We start from the raw sequence: 21,158 nt of genomic DNA, 5'->3' as shown, positions 1-21,158 counted from the left end.
TAATTTATTTACCCAGGAAGACCCAGTTCATCTGCACATCTGGTTTTCAACCCAGTCCTGCTTTTTATCCAGTTTTCCAGCTGGTTGATTGAGGCATAAGGAGGTCAGATGGCTTTCTTGAGGTCAGTGTAGTGGTTGTCTCAGCTGGGATTATACCCAAACTTTATCCCTTGCTGTAACCACTTGGCCATACCACTCCTAACCAGTCTATCTGCATTGTTGGCTGTAATAGAGCTAACTGCAAATGTCATTTTCTTTGGTTTATAGTTTTGCTTGTATTAAAATACTGTCACTTTTATGAGTTTGGAAATATTACATCTGTTCACAACCTGTTCCGTTCTACTTTGAATAGACGCAGTTTGTTGTGATGAATCTTCTTCCTGAATTCCCAGTGCTTGTTTGTCTCGCTAGGTCTGGAGTAGTGATTGATGACTTTGCTGGTTTGTGTCACTCTGGTGTGCTTCCTCAGGGCTGACCCTGGCTGACACTCCTCTGTGGAAGAGGAACCCGTGTTTTTGCTCCTGTGTACCACTGCCATAAGCTTCCTAAGATTCCTGGTTGCTGAGATGTTCTTCCTCCAGTTTTTACTTCTTTTCATCAATAATATGAGGTTAAAACAAGATACACAGATTGGATGAAGGACTTCTTAAGCATGCATTGCTATGTATGTGCCCATGAGTTTCAAGTCTAAGGAGAGAGAAACTCCGTAGTATGGTATTATGAGCATAACCGTATTCTACTTGGTCTTCTTGTGCCTTCCTGAGGGAAGTCAAAATGGTTCTAGTTCCAGGTTTTGCTATAAGCTTCCTCGTGTTTTGAGTTACCACTGCATTGAAGAAGCATTGCTTCTAACACACATTAATGTGTATGTCTCAGGTAGGTACAAAAACTACAGGGCTCTCTACAGTTAAGTAGATGATGAGGAGGGATCTCACCAAAAGGGAGATCCCTTTGTTCAGGAGAAAGTAGAACTGGGAACAGTAAGCAGACAGGAAGGTCTCTTGTGATACTTGATTGCTCTTCCATGTTAAACTATTTTCTTGCAGCACCAAAAAAGTGTGGAGAAGACATCCTAACGGGTAATACCATGAATGCATGTCTGTTACAGATGATGAATACAGTGAATTCATGTGTAGATTGGCATTAATTTTCCATTCAATTGGTGGAAAGGAAACCTGTGTGAATCTGACTTCTGTGATACTGTCATGAATGCTGACCTCTACCTCTTTTCATTATTCCCTTCCTCTTTTTGGAACGCTTTTATTCCAACAGTTTAATAGGTCACGTCTCCTGTGTCCACCCACCTCTGATTTCCAACTGTGTGATCTACAGTCCTCTTGTTCCTAAGTATTCAAGATGTCATTCATAAAGTAATTTTTATTTTCCCCTCAGTAATCTGTGGTATGCACAGGGACTACTGCTGCTGGCTGTCAGATGCATTTTTCCAAAACCTCCTTTCCTACTCTGGAGTTTGGCAGTCATTTTCTTTGCTTTGAGCTGAAATTTAAAATTAGTCTTCTGGAAGTTAGAGCAACATGAAGAGAACCCCGTGATAAAATAGACAGCAAGGAATTCTTACCAGCAGAATACTTGGTGGCTGTGAATTTCCGCAGTAACTGACAGGTCATTTGCTCTGAACATGGATGAGAGACTTGGAATAATGGGTATCCTGGTAAGGGAGCTGCTGAGGCTTGCAGGGGTTACCTTATGTTCAGACATTATCAGATGTGATTCTCAGGAGGCAAACTGTGTGTGTGTATACGCCTGTGTGTGTGTTTTGTTGGTGGTGCTTTTGTTGTTTTGTGTGGGGTTTTTTTGTGTCTCTGTGTGTTCAGTTTGGAAGCCAGGCAAGTACCAGGGTCCATGCATTTCACATATGCTTGTCCTGTGTTCCCCCCTCTCCTAGGCATCTGCCTATCATCTTTTTAGGAAACAGGATATTGGTCTCAACTTTAGTTTAAGGTCTGCCCTAGTAAGCCAATTTTTAAGGTTTGGAAGGCCATTCATTTTACCTAAAATGGAGATAATCAATTGCAGAAAGTTGTTTGTTACCACAGCATCATATCTTGGAGTTTCTGATCCAGCTTCTTACTTTCACAAGCAGTTTCATTATCACTCCCATTAATAATCAGAAATAAATTAATAACTGTTCAAGCTGAATCGTATGTAGTTAAGATTTTTGTTTTGTTTTGTTTTTTTGTTTTTTGGCAAGAATTCATAATCCTGCCTTTAAGTCATAAAGTTTCTAATTTCTGATCTAAATGTTTGCAAGCCTTTTTGTTTGCTCTCGTGCTTATGCTGACTTACAGCTTGGGCAATTCTTCATGTATGTTTGTTCCCAGGCACTGCTCTGTCATTACTGGCTGGTTACAGTCACTCAGCTCTTCATTCCACTAATTATTTTAGGGTTTATTGTCTTTAATTAGTTCCCGATAATCTCTCTTCTCTTCTCTCTCTGTTTCTTAATAAACGATCCTCTGAAGAAGGCAAGGATCTCAGTATGCTACTTTCTATTAGTACAAATTTTCCCTTTCATCTTGGCCCAGATGCCATTTTCAGTCATACAGAAGATTGCAGTGGGCGCACAAAGAGTAACATTTCTTTTTCTTCTCTGTCTGAGTCCAAAAAGTGACAAGTGACAAGAAATCAGATCATCTTGTCAGTGACTTTGCAGCACGATAAGAGATCGAAACTTTGCTGGCACATCTGTTTCCTGTGACAGATTGGGTTGGTTGCTCCTGAAGCAAACTTCCAGAAAGCAGCTACACGTCCTTAGCAGTAAGAATTCAGCAGGCTGGAGATCAGGCTGACTGCTAAATGGAAAAGTTAATTATTTTTTTTGGTGAGGGCTCAGTGCAGCCACCTGTGTACTATTAGCGTGTGGAAATTAGTCATTTGTCTGGTATAGCTTTTGGTCTGACAAATTCTGGAGGTAATAAAACAATCCTCATTTTTGTGGGTTTTTAAGTCTTCCCTTCTCTCTTCCCCCACAAATGCCATGCACATGCCTCTTTAACCATGCTGGCTTTCTACTGATGACTGAACTTGCTCGTATCAGCTTGTAGAGATTTTTTTTTTCTCTGTCTACAAAATTAATTTCTGAGGGAGCAATTCAGTTACTCCTTGTACTTCCGTTACTACAGTTTTATACATTCAAGTTTCAAATGTAAACCCAGTATTGTATTAATCCATATATTATTTTAATTCTTTGTTTCTAGAGTGAAGGAATATCAGAATAAATACCTCCTTTCACAGCTACTTTTCTTCTCAAAACCAAGGAATTAACAGAGAATGATTAAATCAAGCAGTTTGATTTTATACCAGTGTTCAGTCCTCTCACTCAAAGATAATCCTTTCTTAAAAGTCTATTTGAGTAGATTATAACTGAGTAGATTTTTTGGTATCCAGACTGAGGATAAAGGAACTGGAAAAAGTGCTGGTAGTTGTAGAGAGATGGTATCTTTTTTTTTTTTTTTTTTTTCCTGTCTGCAGAGTGTTTCTTTTGCAGATAAATTCCCGCATCTTTACATTGCTCCTGAGCTGAAGATGATTGGTGCCCCTTCAGATCTTCAGGTCACTTCTTGAAGTGGATCTCAGATTTTATGCTTAATGCCTCCACCATATCTGCTTTGAGCAGTGGAATAATTTCCTTCACAACAGTTTAAAGGCATAATCATGACCACAGCTGATGAGATGCACGGAGTATTTCGCATCACACAACCGGTTTTGCAGCCCTTACTAGGTCAGTGGTATAGCAGTGGTTGGCGTCAAACCTGCTATGCCTCTGTTTTGTCACCTTTTTCTCCAGGTGTAGATTACAGTGCTTTTGCTTTTTTTTTTTTTCCCTTTCGTTTCCTTTTTCTTTTCTTTTATTTTTTTTTCTCTTTCTACCTCCTATTAAAGGAGGATGCTGAAGCTCCTCCAGTTTAAGAGCTCCAGTGGCTAAACATTCCTCTAGATCTCTCATAGTTATGATGCGAGGTAGCCAGTTGAAAAACAGGCTTCGATATTCAGGAAAAAGTTTCTGAATCAGCTCAGACCTTGTCCCTGACATTTGGTGCCCTAAATGTCCTCCTTGGATTTTGTGGTTTTATTTTTAATTATGATTGTGGTTTTATTTTTAATTATGATTTATTTATTCTTTAAAGGTCACCATGCCTGAAGCCTGGAGGCAGCTTCAAGAGTGCACCCTCTGCACTTTCCGAAGCCTGTTTCAATGCTTGCAGTGTTGACAGGGGCCATAGAAACTGAGAGAGATGGGCCACCTGAAGCTAGGTGATAACTTGGTAGCGATCTCCAGTGAGGCAAGTGACTGCTGTTGAACTTGCAGTTAAATGCAAAGCTCATTAGTAATAGCCACAAACCATGTGTTGTACATGATAAATGAAATAAGGACTAGTTAATGGGCAACAATGCTATGGAGAGCTTGTTACACAGAATTCCTTTACAGCTGGGGAAGTGTGCTTGGTTTCCTTGGAGAGTGAGATATTTGGCTGAACACTTCTGCCTATTAGGATGGCACTGAGAGCTTGAGAAATATGCGTAATTTAAAAATACTTTATTCATGTGTTTCTGGTCATTGCAGTGCCAGAGAGGATTTATCTTAAATGGCAAAGAATCCAAAACCAGTATTCTCGTGCATTTGCCTGATTTTTTTTTTTAAGGATTGTAAGGGAACATGGAAAATAACTGGGTAGCTGAGGCCCCCTTGTGTCCTCAGATGATACTGCACATCAGGCACAACGGCGTCAAGTGCACTTTATTCACGTTTTAAAAATATATACAAAGAAACACTTTTTAGGCCAGAATAAGGTGCTGACTTTTCACATGCAATGGTTCCTTACTGCAAACTTGAATTCTCCATCAGTTACTTTTTGCACTAACAGGTTTTACAAAGCTGTGCAAAAATAAGAGGGTATTTCGTTTGCAACAGTTATCAGGAATATATGCGATGCAAACAAAAACTGCAGAAAATCTGAAGGCCTGCAACATTAATTTTTACCGTGTTTGCATCTCTGCTTAAGAATGACTGTGGAAAAACTACATAGCCAACAGCTTTTAGTGCTGGGATGTATCATGTAACTTGAGGATAGGAGGGATGGGGAAGGGAAAAAGTGCCAGCAAGGGAGGTGTGAGGTGGTTGTGGGGGGTTGTTTTGTTTTTGTGGTCATTAGCCATGTGGTTTTGGTTCAGTTGCTAAGACCTTGAGAATCACTTCCAAATGCTGTGATCCAAGTTACAGCAATGTGGACATATGTTAGAGTAGATTTCCTTTGTGCTTAGCATTTAACTTAGAAGTGTATGTTCACAACTAGTGTGAAGTAGTGCAGAGGCTTTCTTCAAGGAAAAGGTTAAAGACCGGAGAATAACCCCATGTAAAATAATTTAATGATCTTAATAGACTGCTATTAATAGAACTCTTTTCAGTATTTCCATGTTGCACTACTCCATGAGCATTTGTTGGACTTGTGGATTTTGTCAAAATGTAGCTATTTGCTCTCATGACAAAGTTTTGGCTTTTGAACAGTAGTGAATAGTAGCTAATAAAACCTTAATGAAGAAATTCATTTGGGTCTTAGGTCAGCTAACCTGGCTTGTCACTCATGCCAGTCTGTAATGCAACCCTTCATTCTGCTGTTGCACAGATTTTTAAAAAGCAAGAGAAGGAGGTGATAAAAAAATAAAATGGGATAAAAAGGATTTTTAAAAAAATTAAAGAAATCTCTCTGGGTGACATTGCATCTGTGGTTTATTTTCTTCTTTTGGGTGCACATTGGAAGCCTAAGACTGATGGTCTCTGCACAAATTCCTGTTCACTTCTTGATCTTTGTCATGGTTATGTCAAAATGGGTTGGATGGTAAACATTTCTTTTCAAAGAAGATAAAGATGATGCTTCCAAAGTTTTAAAACAAACTTTGCAGAAAGTGAGGTTTTCTGCCCTTTTTTATTTCTTGTTCTAGATGTCGAGATGACAGAAGACGATAGGTATGATACAGCAGTGTGTCTACACTGTCCTCCAGATAAGCTCCCATTAGCATCTGAGTTTCAAAGCTTCAATTCAGTTAAACTCTTCCATTAACATCAATAGCAGGTTTAGGAAGAGCAAATAAAAACCAAGTAAGGATTTTTTTTTCCCAAATGGAGATGTATCTCATAGTCTATGTCACAGAGAGTATGTCATACTTTGTCTCCGAGATAAGTTTTCTGTTGTTTTTAAGGACCAGTTCAGGGTGAAGAAACCTACTTGTGGGATTTTGAAGAGCTGTATATGCTACTGAACATATCCTACCTTTTTCAGTGTTGATCCATTAAAGAATTCCGGAGTTGTAAAAATCTCGCTTGTGGAGTTCCAAACCTATTCCAAACGCTTTTTTTTTAATTAGAGGGGAAATATTTGGTATAACATGTTCTTCTCTTTTGTTTTCAGCTCCTCAAGGATTTTATGCATAGCCTATGAGGTTTTACAAGGTTTGCAATATATGAACAAACATGGAATGGTCCACCGGGCACTCTCCCCTTGCAATATTCTTTTGGATCGAAAGGTATGGCTGCAGGAATGAATCTGTTTTTTTCATTTTTTTCTCTTGCTGCCAGGTAGCATGCTGTGTCATACTTGGAGACTGGACAGGAGCAGACCTTTGGGGGGGAGGGAGAGAGAGGGAATTGCATATACAGAAAGTGTGGGTTGTTTGTTGTTTTTTACTATACTTTTACCCCATTTCCTGAATTTCAACTATGTTGCAGAATTTTTTGTTCCCACTTTCTTCTATCCCAAATCACTTTTTTCATCCTTCTTAAAGAAGTGGTCTAAGTCTACTTGACTGTCATCATTGTAAATAGTTACAAAGCCTTTCTGTTTAGTAAGGATATATTTTTTTTAGCTAGTGAGTAGTTAATAACATTTCCTGTGTTTTGCGGTGGTCTGATATTTGACTTTTAAGATATCAACATATTTCTTTGTTCGTATTAAATTATTAAAATTCCAGTCTGTCAGTTCTGTTGTCAGACTACTGAGTTGGCAGTGTGGAATAAAGGTTTCCCTCAAAAAAGATGAGAGAAATTAATAGCTACTGCTACATTCAGAGCCATCACTTTATCTGAACTAACAGCCAAAGAGCTCAGTTTCTGTGGACAACCCCTCTCTCCTTCCCCTTCTTACTTGATTTAAATAGAATAGCTAGATCTTCCCCCTTGAAAGGTAGAAAGAAAAGAGAAGGAAGGAAGAAAGGAACACTTACTAATATGTTCTTGGGTAAATTACTTGTAGAGAAATGAACATCATAATAATGCTCTAACAAGCAAAAGTACTTAGGATTTTAAGATAGCCCTACAATCAGTAAAAGAGCAAAGGGAGCCATGAGACTATAAATTTCAAGACTTTTTCCCTGCCCTCTGAATTGTTTGCTGATGTAGCCTTCACTGTTGCACCACCTGCAGAGTAGCTGAGTATAATTCAAAATCCAGCAGAAACTATTTATCAGTTTAACTTCTATGCCTATTTTTGTTGTTGTTGTTGTTATTTTGGTTTTGGTGTCACCTTTCTACCTCCACAGAATAAAACCAAGCACCTGGAAAACTTATTTGATTGAAATGTATGTGGATACAGTTAAAGAGAGCAAGATAGTAATGAGTTGGTGAGAAAGACTGGAGGAGCAAGGCTGGGTAAATGGCAGAGGTGAGAGAATAGTGGGGCTGCTTAGGGAGCTTTAGGATTCAAACAGGATTGCAAACAGTTTTTGAAACAGGAAAAATGTTCAAGAGAGTATTTAAGCCTTTTAATTTACTGAAAACATACTGTAACTGTACAAAGTTCTGACTTGCTGACGTACCCCAAAGTGATTACACAGTGCTCTTGGAGAGTAAAAGTATTAGAAATAAGCACCTTACTAGCTTTGAGTGGAATTGTACTTAATAGCTGAAACAGAAATGTAAGAGGCTGGCTTCTTATGAGTATCTGCCTTCTGACAGCTAATACAATTAGCATAAATATATATAAACACATACATATTTGTAAACTCAAAGATTCTTGTAATGTCAGGTTCTGCTGCTCTTGATTTTTATTTTTATTTTTTTCAGGGACATGTCAAATTGGCTAAATTTGGACTCTACCATATGACTGCTCAAGGCGTTGATGTTGATTTTCCTATAGGGTAAGGATGGAGCTGCACAATACAAATATATTAAAGATATTTGCTTGGATGCACAAAAGTAGTAGTGATATTTCCCTTTGAAAGTTTTCAGATTTTTTTTTAATATATTATCATGAATGGTTGAAGGAACAAGTGATATTGTTACTTTTAAAATGATTTAACAACAGGTAAACCTTTTGCTGTTTTTTTGGGGGGGGTATTTATTTATTTATTTATTTATTTATTTTGCTAATTCAAAAGTTATTTGATGGGAATCCTGACAATGAACGAGACCAACCCCCTCCACCCCTGGGGTAGATCTAGGTTACATTTATTTAATGTACTACTGCTGAAATTCAACATACATTTACTTTGAATAAATATATTGCATCTTTACATATATATATATATGTATATATATATACACACACATACATACACATAATATTGAATCCTTAAATAGATAAACTATTTTGAAAGGTGCTGTTATTTACTTTCACAAAAAGACAGAGCTAATAATTAAAATTTGACCTTTCATGTACTAGACACTACTTTGTCATTGGAGTGAAAAACTGCTGCAATGTGTACGTTTTGGCTAACAACCTGCATTGGTATGAATTCAGGTTTCTCAGAACACAAAATTAATTTCCTTACTGTAACTGAAAAGTAGGTTTTTGGACAGACAGATTATTACTTAATGTTGCTGCATCCTTCTAGGTACCCATCGTATCTGGCACCTGAAGTAATTGCACAGGGAATAGTCAAACCAAGCGACCATACACAGTGTGAGAAGCCTCTGCCTTCTGGCCCTAAATCAGATCTGTGGTCTCTTGGCATAATACTATTTGAGCTTTGCATGGTATGTAAGAGGGTTTGATTGTGACTCTTGGGGAATAGTTACATCAAGTTGATTGCTCTTGCTAATGGGGTTAATGACACTTGTCCAGCACTTGACTCCAAATATCAGACTACATTTTGCATTCCCACCTGACCAGTACTGGTGGTGGTGTTCAAGTTACTGGATGCACGTTGGCTTGGGCTGAGTACAGGTGTTACCGTGAAGGGCAGCTGCTTTTATAAGCCACAACGATGCAATTGCGTGATCTAATTCTTAGTAAGAGCTTCTAAACCAAGAAGTCTCTCTAGGTAACTTTTTGTTTTAATTATGCTTATAAGCATGAAGTAACTATTGCTGTCATGCCCTCATTCACTTCAAAAAGGATGAGAAACTAATAAAGTTTCTTTACCATGAAAGCAGTACATCTGCCTTATTTTAAAGAGTGTCAGTAGGGAATTAAAGGTTTATTTGAAAAATACTTATTTGGCTTTGGATGTTAGAATAAATTAAGACAACATAATCTTTACCACTTGTACATGTTAAACTTGACTTTCAATCAAAGACAGCAACATTTTGTACAGAAACACGGTCTGGCAAATATACCAATACTAATAGTTAGTTTCATTATACAATTATATGGTCTGACAGTTACATGGTCAAGAACATGTTTTAGTTAGCAAATACATCAGGGCACTGGAAATTCTTTTATGTATTCTGTGAATTCTCATAGTGTTCACAGATCATTATTCCTCTTTTGAATAAGTACATTTTCATAAAAATATTGTTGAAACATTTTAGAATTGATATTTGGATGACTTTTCAAAAATAGTGTGCCATACAAGCTATGGCTGTCACCAGGTCAGGACCATGAACATCACCTTTGTTCGTGCTCGCCTTGGAAAAAATACAGGTTTTTGAAAGCTTGTTACTGAACTAATAATAAACCTGCAGCTTTGCTAAGGCAACCTGGGGATTCATTTTGCATGTTTTTTGTTTGTTTTTATTTGTTCCAGTTAAGAGACATTATAAATGATACGTTTCTTTATGATGTTATGAAACTGCTTCTGGTATATTTGGGGGTAAATAATGTTTCTAAATGTTTCTAAAAGTATTCTGAAGAAGCTTACTTCACTGTTTTTGTATATAGATGGATGTGTGTGCTATCTAAATATTTTTATGTAGTAGCATTCAAATGTTGATTTAATCTTATTTATTTAGGGGAGAAAATTATTCCAGAGTTTGGAGATAGCAGAAAGATTAAAATTTATAATTATGTTGGGTAAGTAGCACAAAATCATATTTTTTAAGTTTCCTAGTAGTGTTATCATTAGAGCTTCACAAACTAGTCAGCTTGTTATGCTCAGACGTAAGGTACTTTATCTTTTGTCTGCTTTCATCTCCAGAACTTAAAATGCATTTGAAGCGTGGTTGCTTGCTTAGGGAAGCTGCAGAGATGGCTGCCAGGTAAAATAACGTTGCAGAAGAGCCATGAGTGTGTTAGAGTAAGGGCAAGCTATGGAAAAACATGTCCAGGAAAGGTGGTCTTTGTGTTGGTTATTTGTTGTTCTGTGTTCCAGGAAGTCTCTGAAATGAGATAGAAACTGTACGACACTAAAGAGAACTGTCCCTGCAGTAGCAGTGTGATACCAAGCAGGGAGAAGCAGAACTCAAACAGGAAGACAGAAAATAGAGAGCTGAGGAGCTTATTACTAGGTCTAGGCTTTTGTTCTGACTTCACCTATGAAGTCTACAAGCATTAAGCAAAAAATCTGTGTCTACAGTAATGTAAATGAGTGTGAAAGTAGGACTATTTTGTGGCTTTTAAAATTTAGTTTATTGTGGGGGTTGTGTATGAGCCATGAAGAAGGGCACAGCATGAGTTTGCAATTTGAAGGTTTATGAGCAAGTTATTGAATTTATCCAGAGCAAATAGTGATACCTTTAAAGATACTGTCAGTACAAACATCTTTTTATTGAGTAGTTAGTACTCTGGTGATGAAATTCTGTCTGTTTTGGCATGTGGTTTATTAGCAAAGCTTCCTGAAGGGTTTGAGTCCCCTTCAAGTTAAGTGCAAGTTATTATAAACCTTCATCCACTGAAAAATGCCCGTATTCTGATTTGGGAGTTATTTTCTCAATAATGCATTGAAAACAAATTATAAAACACTTGCAGTATAATCTGCAAGTAGCAAATAAAAAGTCCTTTGAGCTTCTATATGCAGGCATTTTTTAAGTTCTTTCAATTTCCTTTTAATAAATAGGCTGTTGGAATTTATTTGGCAGAGACTGACGCTCTAGATTTACTAAGCCTGCAAAAAAGACTTTCGCTGTTAAATTAGATGCACTACTTAAATTTTCTAGGCTTTAATTTTCTGTCTGTGTTGGGGATATTACTTTCATTTCTAATTTTGAGAATTCACCTTCAGTTGATGTGGCAACGTCAATAAAAAAAAAAAAAGTATTCTATGCTGTGGTGGGATTTCATCTGATATCCTGTTTAATTACTATCACTTTTTTCATGGTCTTTAACTTTTTTACTGTTCTGTTTGTTTTTCAAAGGCTGTGTAGATGATATTGTAACAGTATTAGCTGAAGAACACGGTTGCCTTGATATTATTAAGGTTTGTGGAACTAGTTTACTCTTCTATGCTATCTTATCCAAAACATTTTATTATTGTTGTGCTGCATAGGATTTCATATATACATATGAAATATAAGTTTGTATTTGTTTATATACATAAAAAGTCATACATATAAAATATATTTATATAAAAGTAAACTTATTTATTCACTTGAATTTATTGCACTATGCTGCAAATACATATTTAAGATCCTTTCAAGTACCCAGTGCTGGTAATGTTCATTGTTTCTTAAAATTGTTGTCAATTAATTTAATACTTGCTGGATACTTGTCAATTAATTTAATACTTGCTGGATAGTTCAGTCAGTTGTTAATTTTCTTTACAATGTTGGGGGTTAAGGATTTTTCTTCTAGAAATGTAGCCTTTTACCTAGTTTGCTTTACACATTCTGACAATCTTGTTATACAGTTCAACTCCTCCCTGCACACAGAATTAATCAGTGAATTTTAGTGTTTATGTTTTGAAACACTGTGTAAAACAAATTCTGACTTTTATCAGGAGTTCCCAGGTATTGTATTGTTTCAAGCTGTGTACAGAATATTTAGACTAGAAAAGTAAAAATAAATAACTGCATACACTGAATTTTCTAGTCTTCTTTTCCCCATAGTAAATGTGGCTGATGAAATTACTTCCACACAGCATTTTGATCTCATGCAGCTAACCTCATACATGTGGATGTCAAATTTTGTTGCTTTCAAAGGATTAGCCTGTATATTAAAAGCTAAGTATGAGCTAAGTGGCTTGCTCAATTAGGACAGTAATGACCAGAACCCCTACATATTTCTCTTATGTTCCAGGACCTTCCTGAAAATACCATAGATCTACTGAAAAAATGCCTTACGTTCCAGCCTTCTAAGAGGCAAGTATTCACTCCAAATGCATAATAAACTCTGTTAGGATTCTGTGAAATTAGACGTCCAGTCACTGACTGTTTTTTGGAATACTGATGGTTTGTGCTACCTACAATAACTTCTTGGTTTTATTACTTTGCAATATTTGAAAGTAAAGAGTTCGGAAAAAAAATAATGAAGTGTGCAAAACCTTGAGATTGATGCAGAGTATTTTTCTGGGAAAACTATTTGGTTATTTTCAGTTTTAATTTCACAGCTTTAGTGATTCCATAACTGGATGTCCATGGTGGTTACTGCAGTTGTGCTGTAGTGAGAATTAGGACCGCTTTCTTCAAATCTCTTCTTTCAAAAGACATTTTTGTTATGGCAGTCCATCACAACTTTCTTCTGAAAATGGAATTAGGCTTCTGTTCTTTAATTGAAGTTTTGCATTTGCATTTTTTTCACATTTGCTTAGAGGAATTAAAAGGGAGTTAAAATAGTTGCTTTATATATTAAATGAAGGTGAGATCTGAACTTGGGCTATAAACAGACTGCACAGTGTTATAAATTATGAATTGAACAAAATTGATAGTTTTTTTGGTAATAAAATTTCTGAAATTTGACATCACTTGTTAATATTTATTACTGGGGACATTTCTTGCTGAAGTGTAATATTTATGGAAGCACTTTATTCATAGTGTTGTATTCTCTTTTCTTACTCAAGGCCAACTCCAGAAGAATTGCTGCATGACAGTTTGTTCTGTGAAGTATCCTTGGCATACCCTCCCTTTCACAAACCTGCTGGTCTGTTCTCATCTTCTCCAAGGTGTGCTAACTTAACACTTCCTGAAGACATAAGTCAATTATGCAAAGGTAAAAGCAGGTAGTGGGATGAATGTCATTGAAAGGGGAAGAAAAATAAAATGTTTTTGAGTTTTCTTTGAATGCTTTGTTAGAGAGAAACTATTAAATGGTATAAAACTACAGTTTTTGTAGTAAGTTTTTTAATGGGCATAGGTGGAGGCAGACATGATTTTGAGGGATGTGTTCAAATCAAAGGATGGCATCTTGATTTTTGTACATTGACTTCAGGGAATAAACAGTTATCATTACTATTCAAGTGTACCTTGGGATATCAGTATCATTTTTGCCTTGTTAATTTGAACATTTACATGTACAAGATGGTTTGTGGTGGTGGTGGTTTTTTCCCCAGTACGTTGTGTTGTGAATTGGTAACTGGATTCTGTTGAATCATAGCATGAGATTATTTTTGGAAGTACTGAAAAACTAAATCCTTGTGAGAGAGGTCATGTTATCCAGAATAAAAGAAGGTTAGAAGTTTCTGAGTTTAAAACTACAGTATGCAGAAAGTTTCAAGTCCGCATTGACATTTTTTGATGAACTCTGAGATTCCTACATATACAGAAAAATCTCACTATACAATTCCTGGTGACTACTATTTTATACCTAGTTAATGTATACGATATGTGAAAGGAAGATGAGACAGTATGAGTCACTAGTTTCTTTTTTGTATTCTTAGCATTGTTGGGGACAAAATAAGGTTTTTGTTTTATTTAATTTTTTGAAAAAAAAAGATGCCCAGAAAGCAAAAGTCCACCCTTTGATTTATTTATCTGATTGGTTCTATTTTCTATCATCTAGGCAAACTGCAAAAATATTTGCCTTTTTTCTGATCTCTGCCCATCTGCTCTTTCTGTAAATTTTCCTAAAGAGCAGTGCAAAGGGTACATCACTTTCTCTTCTAACCTCATATTATGGTCTAGGACTTTTCTAGTGTAGTAACTTTTCTTCCACAGAATGTGTTTAGAGTGATAGGAAGAAATACAAGCTGCCTAAAAAGCTGTAACTCGCTTTTTATGTGGTTTCTCCTAGTAGATGAAGATAGTGATTACCTAGCAGAAAGATCAATTGAAGAGGTTTATTATCTCTGGTGTTTGGCTGGAGGAGACTTGGAGAAAGAACTTGTCAACAAGGAAATCATTCGATCAAAGCCACCTGTCTGCACGCTTCCCAGGTAAGGAAAGAGAAGCGCTTTAAGGGAAGGACAATGTATGGAGAGGTGATGCTGAGAGAATGTTTTGGTTTGGTTTTTAGTTTCAGCACCTGTGTATATGTGAAAAACAGTGAAAATAGCATTCTTGAACAGCAGAAAATCATTTCACATCCCATCTTACCAAATCTGAAGTGTTATTTGAACAGTTGTATCTGTTATCTAGCTGCGTTTCAGCTTGCTTTCTGAAATTTGAGAAGAAATTTAGGTGAAGTGCAACATAATGAACTGGAAGTCCCTAAATTTGGCATGCATTCAAATAGCATTAAGTTTCAATTAAAAAAAAAAAAAAGTTTCACTATGCTTGAATACCATATTTTTAATTGGAATTTAACTCATTCTGTAGCAAATTCTCACAATCTGAATTCTCTTTCACAGAGCAGCAGTGCTGAACGGTCAGCTCATTTCTTCAGATCAGCTGATTTATTTATTTATTTTTAAATGCTTGGTTTTACTTGTAATTCTATAACAGTGTTACTGCCTTTATCTTATTGCTGCACACATTGCAATTTTATGTAATATATTGATGTCTTAATCCTGCAATCTGATCTTAATAAACAGAATTTTGTGTTCATACAAATCAGTTTGCTGGGTCTGTGATTTAAAAACATATGAAATCAGCATGTACAGCAAAATTGCAGTATCTTGAAAAAATCTAGATTTTAAGTGATGGTATGATAGCAACAGTAGTGTGACATTTTGAGGGATTGCCTATTTCTGTACCCGTAGGTGAATGTTTCTGCTTTCAAGTTACGTGGGGAAAACATTTTCAGTCATGCTAACTATGATGGAGATGAAGTGTTCATTCAAAAATGCAATTTGACTCTATTTCCTAAGTCATAGTGAGGATGTTAGCTTAATTTCTAGTGATCAGTTTGATGCTGTCTACTCTAAAATATCACCAAACAGGCAATTCTTATATACTCTTTCTTGGATGCATTTGTTAATCCCTTAGACTGCAACAGAACAGGTCTGCATCGGATTTTTGCTCATTTTTTTTTTGTCATGGTTGGAAATGGCTTTCAAATGACAGTGCTGTTTTATTTTTGCTTCTCCCATTAAATAGCAGTCTTGGTCTGTGCCAGCTCAAGGAATAAAAGGGAATATTAATCTCATATCTCATTAGTCTTCCTTTGTGTGCAAACCAAAGTCGTGGAAAGCCTGAAATGTGCCTTTTTACACAAAAAGCTGTTTGAATAATTTAAGGTGATTGTACATTCCCTTGATAGCAGGTTTCATGCTTTGCAGAGTCAATGCAGTATACTTCTAAGAGCTACTGTTTTGTTTTAAAGAAGAAACTGATTGATGTAAGATATATTTTTTCTAAATCAAATCTTATGTTATAAAATGACCTGAATTATATATTTTCTCTCCCTTTTGAAGCTTTTTATTAGAAGATGGTGAAAGCTTTGGGCAAGGACGAGATAGAAGTTCCCTCCTAGATGACACAACTGTGACTTTGTCGCTGTGCCAGCTCCGAAATGTAAGAAAAATTCTGTGCACAGGTGCTTATGTCTTTGCTGCAGAAACATTTGTTTAAAGGGAATATGGAACAGCAGCTCCTACTGCTGTTTCTACAAAAGGGCAATGTTAATGATTCCGAAAGAAGAGTTCTTGGTATCTAAGTTAGATTCTGATTTATGCTATTAAGTTGCTTTTTCTGTAAAAGCTTTCTAAATGTGGTTTATCTTCCCCCTTCTCTGTTCTAATTTTTTTTATCACCTGTGCTTTGTTCTGGTGCAGTCACAATAATTTTGTAGCACCTGATATTCTGCAATATTGCTAAACTAATTGGAACAGTGAGTGTCTTTTTGCATTCTTTAATTCCTGTCTGTAGGTGGCTCACAATATTCAAAAGAAGATCAGCTCAATTCAGTTGCAGCTCCTTCAGATATTTATCCCTTAAAGTTGGATGTCAAATTTCTAGTAGTTTAATACTAACCTTTGGAATACATAGCTATTAAACAACTACTTTGAAAGAGCACTTCAAAGTATTTTGCCAAAATGCAGTAATGCAGTTTTCTCTCAGTGGAATAATAAACTTATGCGAACTTATTTTACCTGCTGTAGCAATGGGTTACAAGATTGACTGCATACATCACTGAAGTGTTTTAATTGTTCACGTATCTTCACAGCTGTAGAGCTTTATTGCTATAGAATTAGAAATTTACGATGCACTGTTTACAACTTGCTTTTTATAGTAGCAATTGCAATTCTGTAGCAGTCTTTATAAAAATCGTTTCCATATGACTATGGAGGTTAATAAGGAAAGTGACTCCTGAGGTCTTGATGTCTTCCACCAAAAAAACAAACAACAAAAAAACAACAACCTTAATCTGTAATTTTGATTATTAGTGCCTATGTGTATAAATGCAGCAGCATTCAGGCTTGTATCCTCCCCAAATAAAACTGCAGTAAATGTGTACTGCAGTTTTATTTGGGGAGGATACAAGCCTCAACCTTGCAATGTTAGTTGAAATAATTTTTTGAACTTACACAATTCTTCAAACACTTTTCATGGAGCAGAGCATGATGCTTGAAATCAAAAGAGGATCAGGTCTGAACGAACTGAGAGTGAACTGTTCTGTCAATCCCAGGAGGAACAGGCTGTGTGCTGTATGCCTTTAAGTTGGGGATTAAACTGCAAAACAGAGCACTGCAGGGAGGATGGTATTAAACATTAATCATGATGCACCAAAGATGTTTGAAAACTTCAGGCAAGAGTCCAGGCACGCTTGTCTGTCACCTTCCCAGCAAGTGTCTGTATTTCTGTGCAGCTTTAAGATGCTGCTCCTAAAAGGAACTCAAATTTACATAACTTTTGAACTGATTAAAAAAATAAAACCAAGCTCTGCAGTTGCTTTGCAGCTACTTAAATAGGAAGTCCATGTCGAAAAGCAAGGAAAAGAAAATAAAATAGTAAATAATATTGATCAATTAATCCATGGTCCATAGAAGCTTTTTCTGTGTGTGCATGTGTAAATAGGTTTATGTGCACAATAACAGAGTTCTCTTCAAGCAGACTGATTTCCATTATCTCTTAAAAATAATAATAAAATAGTTTCTATTAGTAAAACTTTCTAGTGCTAAAGGCTATATGTTTCTTTGCTGATTGAGAGCTGAGCTAATGCTTAAGACAGATTTCAGAGCAAGCTACTAAACTTGGTAAATGAATTGTAAAGTAATAGTTTTCAGAGCCCATTAAGTATTTGTTTGTGAGTTCTGAACAGCTTTCTGATTATGAATTGTCTTTATTCTTCATTTCAGAGACTGAAAGATGTTGGTGGGGAAGCATTTTATCCATTACTTGAAGATGAGTAAGTGTGTGTGTAAATCTGTGTATATGTAAGGGACTGAATTTTGAGTTACTAGTTTTGAGTAGCACGTTGTACAGCTGGACAGCCGTCTTCCAAGAGCAAACCTAGCATGTCATGCTTTAGCTCTTAAAGTTGGTCAGAGCTGAAAGGCACTCTGCACCGGTGGCTTTAGGGCCCTGAATCCAAACTGAGAATTCTAACCTGTTTTCCTGTTCAGTAAATCAACTGTTTGTGCTGAATATTTAAAATTATCCATTTATACTTGTTTCTGACTCAAAAATGCATCACTGGGTATTCATTTTTTTCACAATGAATTGTGGTTTTTGCTCTTTATTACTACTATCCTAATTCTTTTTCCAGCCAGTCAACTTTACCTCATTCAAATAGTAGTAATGAGCTGTCTGCAGCTGCCAGTCTTCCTCTGATCATCCGGGAGAGGGACACAGAGTATCAGCTAAACAGAATTGTCCTGTTTGACAGGCTCTTAAAGGTATGGAATCTTTCTGATGCTGGATAATTGGATTTGGTCTGTTAATTAGAGGATTTTTGAAGGACTAAGTAATTGAAAAAGGAAGCAGAGATGCAAGAGACCACAAAGGAGAGGAGCGAGAATGCCTTACAAAAATATAACAAGATTGAAAATAAAAATATGAGAAATAGGTCTCTTTATTAGTGCTGAATATAAAAGTAGCCTTTAAAGTATGCACATAAAAATAGAGCTGCTGCTAATACCTGCTATTTACTGAAGAAACTAATCCTGCATCCTTGATTTCCTGACTTACTATTCCAGTTATTCCTGACTGATTCCCTGATTTATACCTTTTATAGGGTACATATACCTAATATAGGTATAAATACACCTGTGCATATTTCTGCATTTCCAAGCAGTACTGTAGTGGAAAACAATAGCAGTCTTAACCTCGTTAACAGGTACAGTGCTTAGGAAGGCGTAAACTAGAAATGTTAAATGAAACAAAATTGGATATATGAGTATAAACATATAATTAAGAAAAAAAAATAATTAGTATCACTAAATTTATATATCAAAAATATACCAAAGCACATGAATACGTTTATGAGAAAGAGCAGGTTTTTTAATAACCTGTTCATAATAATAACCTAACCATACTTTACCATCCAGGGTTTCCTTTTAGGAATGAAACTTGCTTTTTGTAAAACTTGCATTCTCTGTTCAGACTGACGGAGTTTGTCGTCTGTAGAAAAACTTCCCAGGATTGGGATTAGATTCATTTCAGTTATGTGTTAATGTTTTTGCTATTACTCTCTTCTCTTTGAAGGCCTACCCATATAAGAAAAACCAAATTTGGAAAGAAGCCAGGGTTGACATCCCTCCTCTCCTGAGAGGCATAACCTGGGCTGCCCTGTTGGGTGTTGAGGTAAGAGTAATGGGAAGCCATTTGTGGAAATTCCAGTGTTGACCAGGGAAGGAAAGGGATAGGAATAGGTTGGACAGGAAAGCCGGAAAGGATTTGAAGATTTGGCAGGTAAATTAGTGCAATTTTAAAGAAAATGATGCATGAAATTGTATGAGCAAAGACAATGTTCAAGCACATTTCTTGCCTCTGACATTATTTGATTTCAGAGAATATTGACTTGAAAGCTTTTATATTTCATTTTGATTATAGGTTGGAAAAATAGTACCCGTACAATAAATCTTGTGAGATTATTTAAATACAACTGGTAGTTACTTTTTTTTTTTTTTTTTTTTTAACTATTCTTGGCAAATGCAGTTCTTCCCCAGTCGGTGACAGGTGGGCAAATCAGGGTGAAAAATATCAAATATATCTTTTTTTTCACCTGTTAGCCAATACACATCCTCCAAAGATTGGAGAATAAATAAATGAAGTGTCCTTTGCCCAAAAAGATTACTAGAAAGGAACGTCCCAGAAATGAGGACCCCTCAGAGAGATTGCTCAACAGCTCAGCTTTTGCATCTATTCTGCTTGCAGTCTTCAGTAGTGCAGCAAAGAGATTCTTATAGATTACATATCTCAAGGTGTGTTTTTTTTTAGGAAATCTAGCTTAGGGTGTGATCAGCTGAGTGCCTTATAATATGATGAGAAAAAAAAAAGCTGTAAAGGAAACAAATAAGTGCTGGTCAGGGGCCTGGCCTGGCCCCTGCTTGATGAGTTCATATGCTTCATCAGCTTACCACGTGTACGATGAAGGTAGTATTTCCCTGTCCCATAACATTAAAATGCACTTGTTAGCATACCTGTTCCAGGATTTAAGCATGTACTGGCTACTTAAAAGTTGTATATATTGGTAATATCAATAGTAATTAATAGGAAGCCTTTACGCAGATGATGGTGAAAGCCACTTGGCAGTGTCGAAGGTAAATTACTTAATTTAAATTGAAATCTTCAGTTAACTTGAAAATGGAAAATGGATCAAGTATATTGCTTCTTATGTAAACAACAGAAAATCACTAAGTGTATTGGGAATGTCATAGAAAGGTCTATATATATATCCTGAATTATAGCAGGATACAGATGCTTTTGTTAAAATTCAGCAGTGAGAATGTTCTGTACTTTGGGAAAGTATATATTTTCAGAAAAAAGTTGCCAACTAAAGTATTTGACAAAAACAGTCAGCTTTTGTATATCTGTGTGTACATTATAATATGCCTTTACATTAGTAAGGGCTTTCTAACTTCATATATTCTTCCACATTTAGGGTGCCATACAAGCAAAATACGATGCCATTGATAAAGACACACCAATTCCTACAGACAGACAGGTAAGAAGACTTCTGTTGTGACCAAATATTTTAAGTTGGAGTAATGCAAAGATCTTTTCCACCAGTGGCTGTCATTTGTTTGTGATGGCAGATGTGGTTGATCATACTACGAGGTTTCCCTTGTCCTCTAACCTTATTCATGCTGTAGCAAGAATCTTGCAGAACTGATAGGAACAACTAGTTTAGCTCAATTTGACTTATAACACCTGGTAAGTGAAATCTTCTTTTACTTCAGAACCTCTGTTTCTGTAGCAACAGCAAAGTGTAGCGAACAATTTTACTGATGTGTTGTTGAAAATTCTGTTTTTATTGAATATTTGTTGTGCCTTTTGGACCTGATGCCGGACTTCACCAAGTACCCTGAGATCCTGTGAAGTAAAATGTGCTCCACAGAAATGGGTTTCTTGACTAATTAAGTTTTCTAAGAAATATTACCAAATGTAAATAGACACCAAGAGCAACAACTATTCCATCAGCTGGCTGAATACATAGTTTCCATCAAATTGGGTACAGCTTTCTGAGAACTCTGATTCGATTACCCTGTAGAACAAAGTGGTGGTAGCACCT

The 21,158-nt window shown here is 36.2% G+C and overlaps 1 protein-coding gene across 9 annotated transcripts in view; it reads left to right on the top strand.

Moving 5' to 3' along the window:
• TBCK (TBC1 domain containing kinase) overlaps positions 1-21,158 on the top strand; it is a 108,030-nt gene that overhangs the window by 23,408 nt on the left and 63,464 nt on the right. For 7 of the 9 annotated variants that reach the window (XM_048066436.2, XM_048066432.2, XM_048066437.2 and 4 more), the window contains 13 exons: positions 6,429-6,543; positions 8,078-8,151; positions 8,848-8,989; positions 10,187-10,247; positions 11,528-11,589; positions 12,408-12,469; positions 13,168-13,316; positions 14,337-14,478; positions 15,898-15,997; positions 17,782-17,831; positions 18,192-18,321; positions 19,130-19,228; positions 20,529-20,591. In XM_048066436.2, coding sequence (XP_047922393.2) covers positions 6,429-6,543; positions 8,078-8,151; positions 8,848-8,989; positions 10,187-10,247; positions 11,528-11,589; positions 12,408-12,469; positions 13,168-13,316; positions 14,337-14,478; positions 15,898-15,997; positions 17,782-17,831; positions 18,192-18,321; positions 19,130-19,228; positions 20,529-20,591 — 1,249 coding nt within the window. Of the gene's footprint in view, positions 1-6,428; positions 6,544-7,559; positions 7,677-8,077; positions 8,152-8,847; positions 8,990-10,186; positions 10,248-11,527; positions 11,590-12,407; positions 12,470-13,167; positions 13,317-14,336; positions 14,479-15,897; positions 15,998-17,781; positions 17,832-18,191; positions 18,322-19,129; positions 19,229-20,528; positions 20,592-21,158 lie in introns of those variants that run through there. The other 2 variants (XM_066996831.1, XM_013195769.3) reach the window with 2 other exon arrangements.

This window comes from Anser cygnoides, chromosome 4 (genome assembly GCF_040182565.1).
Source record: "Anser cygnoides isolate HZ-2024a breed goose chromosome 4, Taihu_goose_T2T_genome, whole genome shotgun sequence".
Lineage (NCBI taxonomy): Eukaryota > Metazoa > Chordata > Aves > Anseriformes > Anatidae > Anser > Anser cygnoides.
This window is presented reverse-complemented; position numbering and strand designations above follow the sequence as displayed.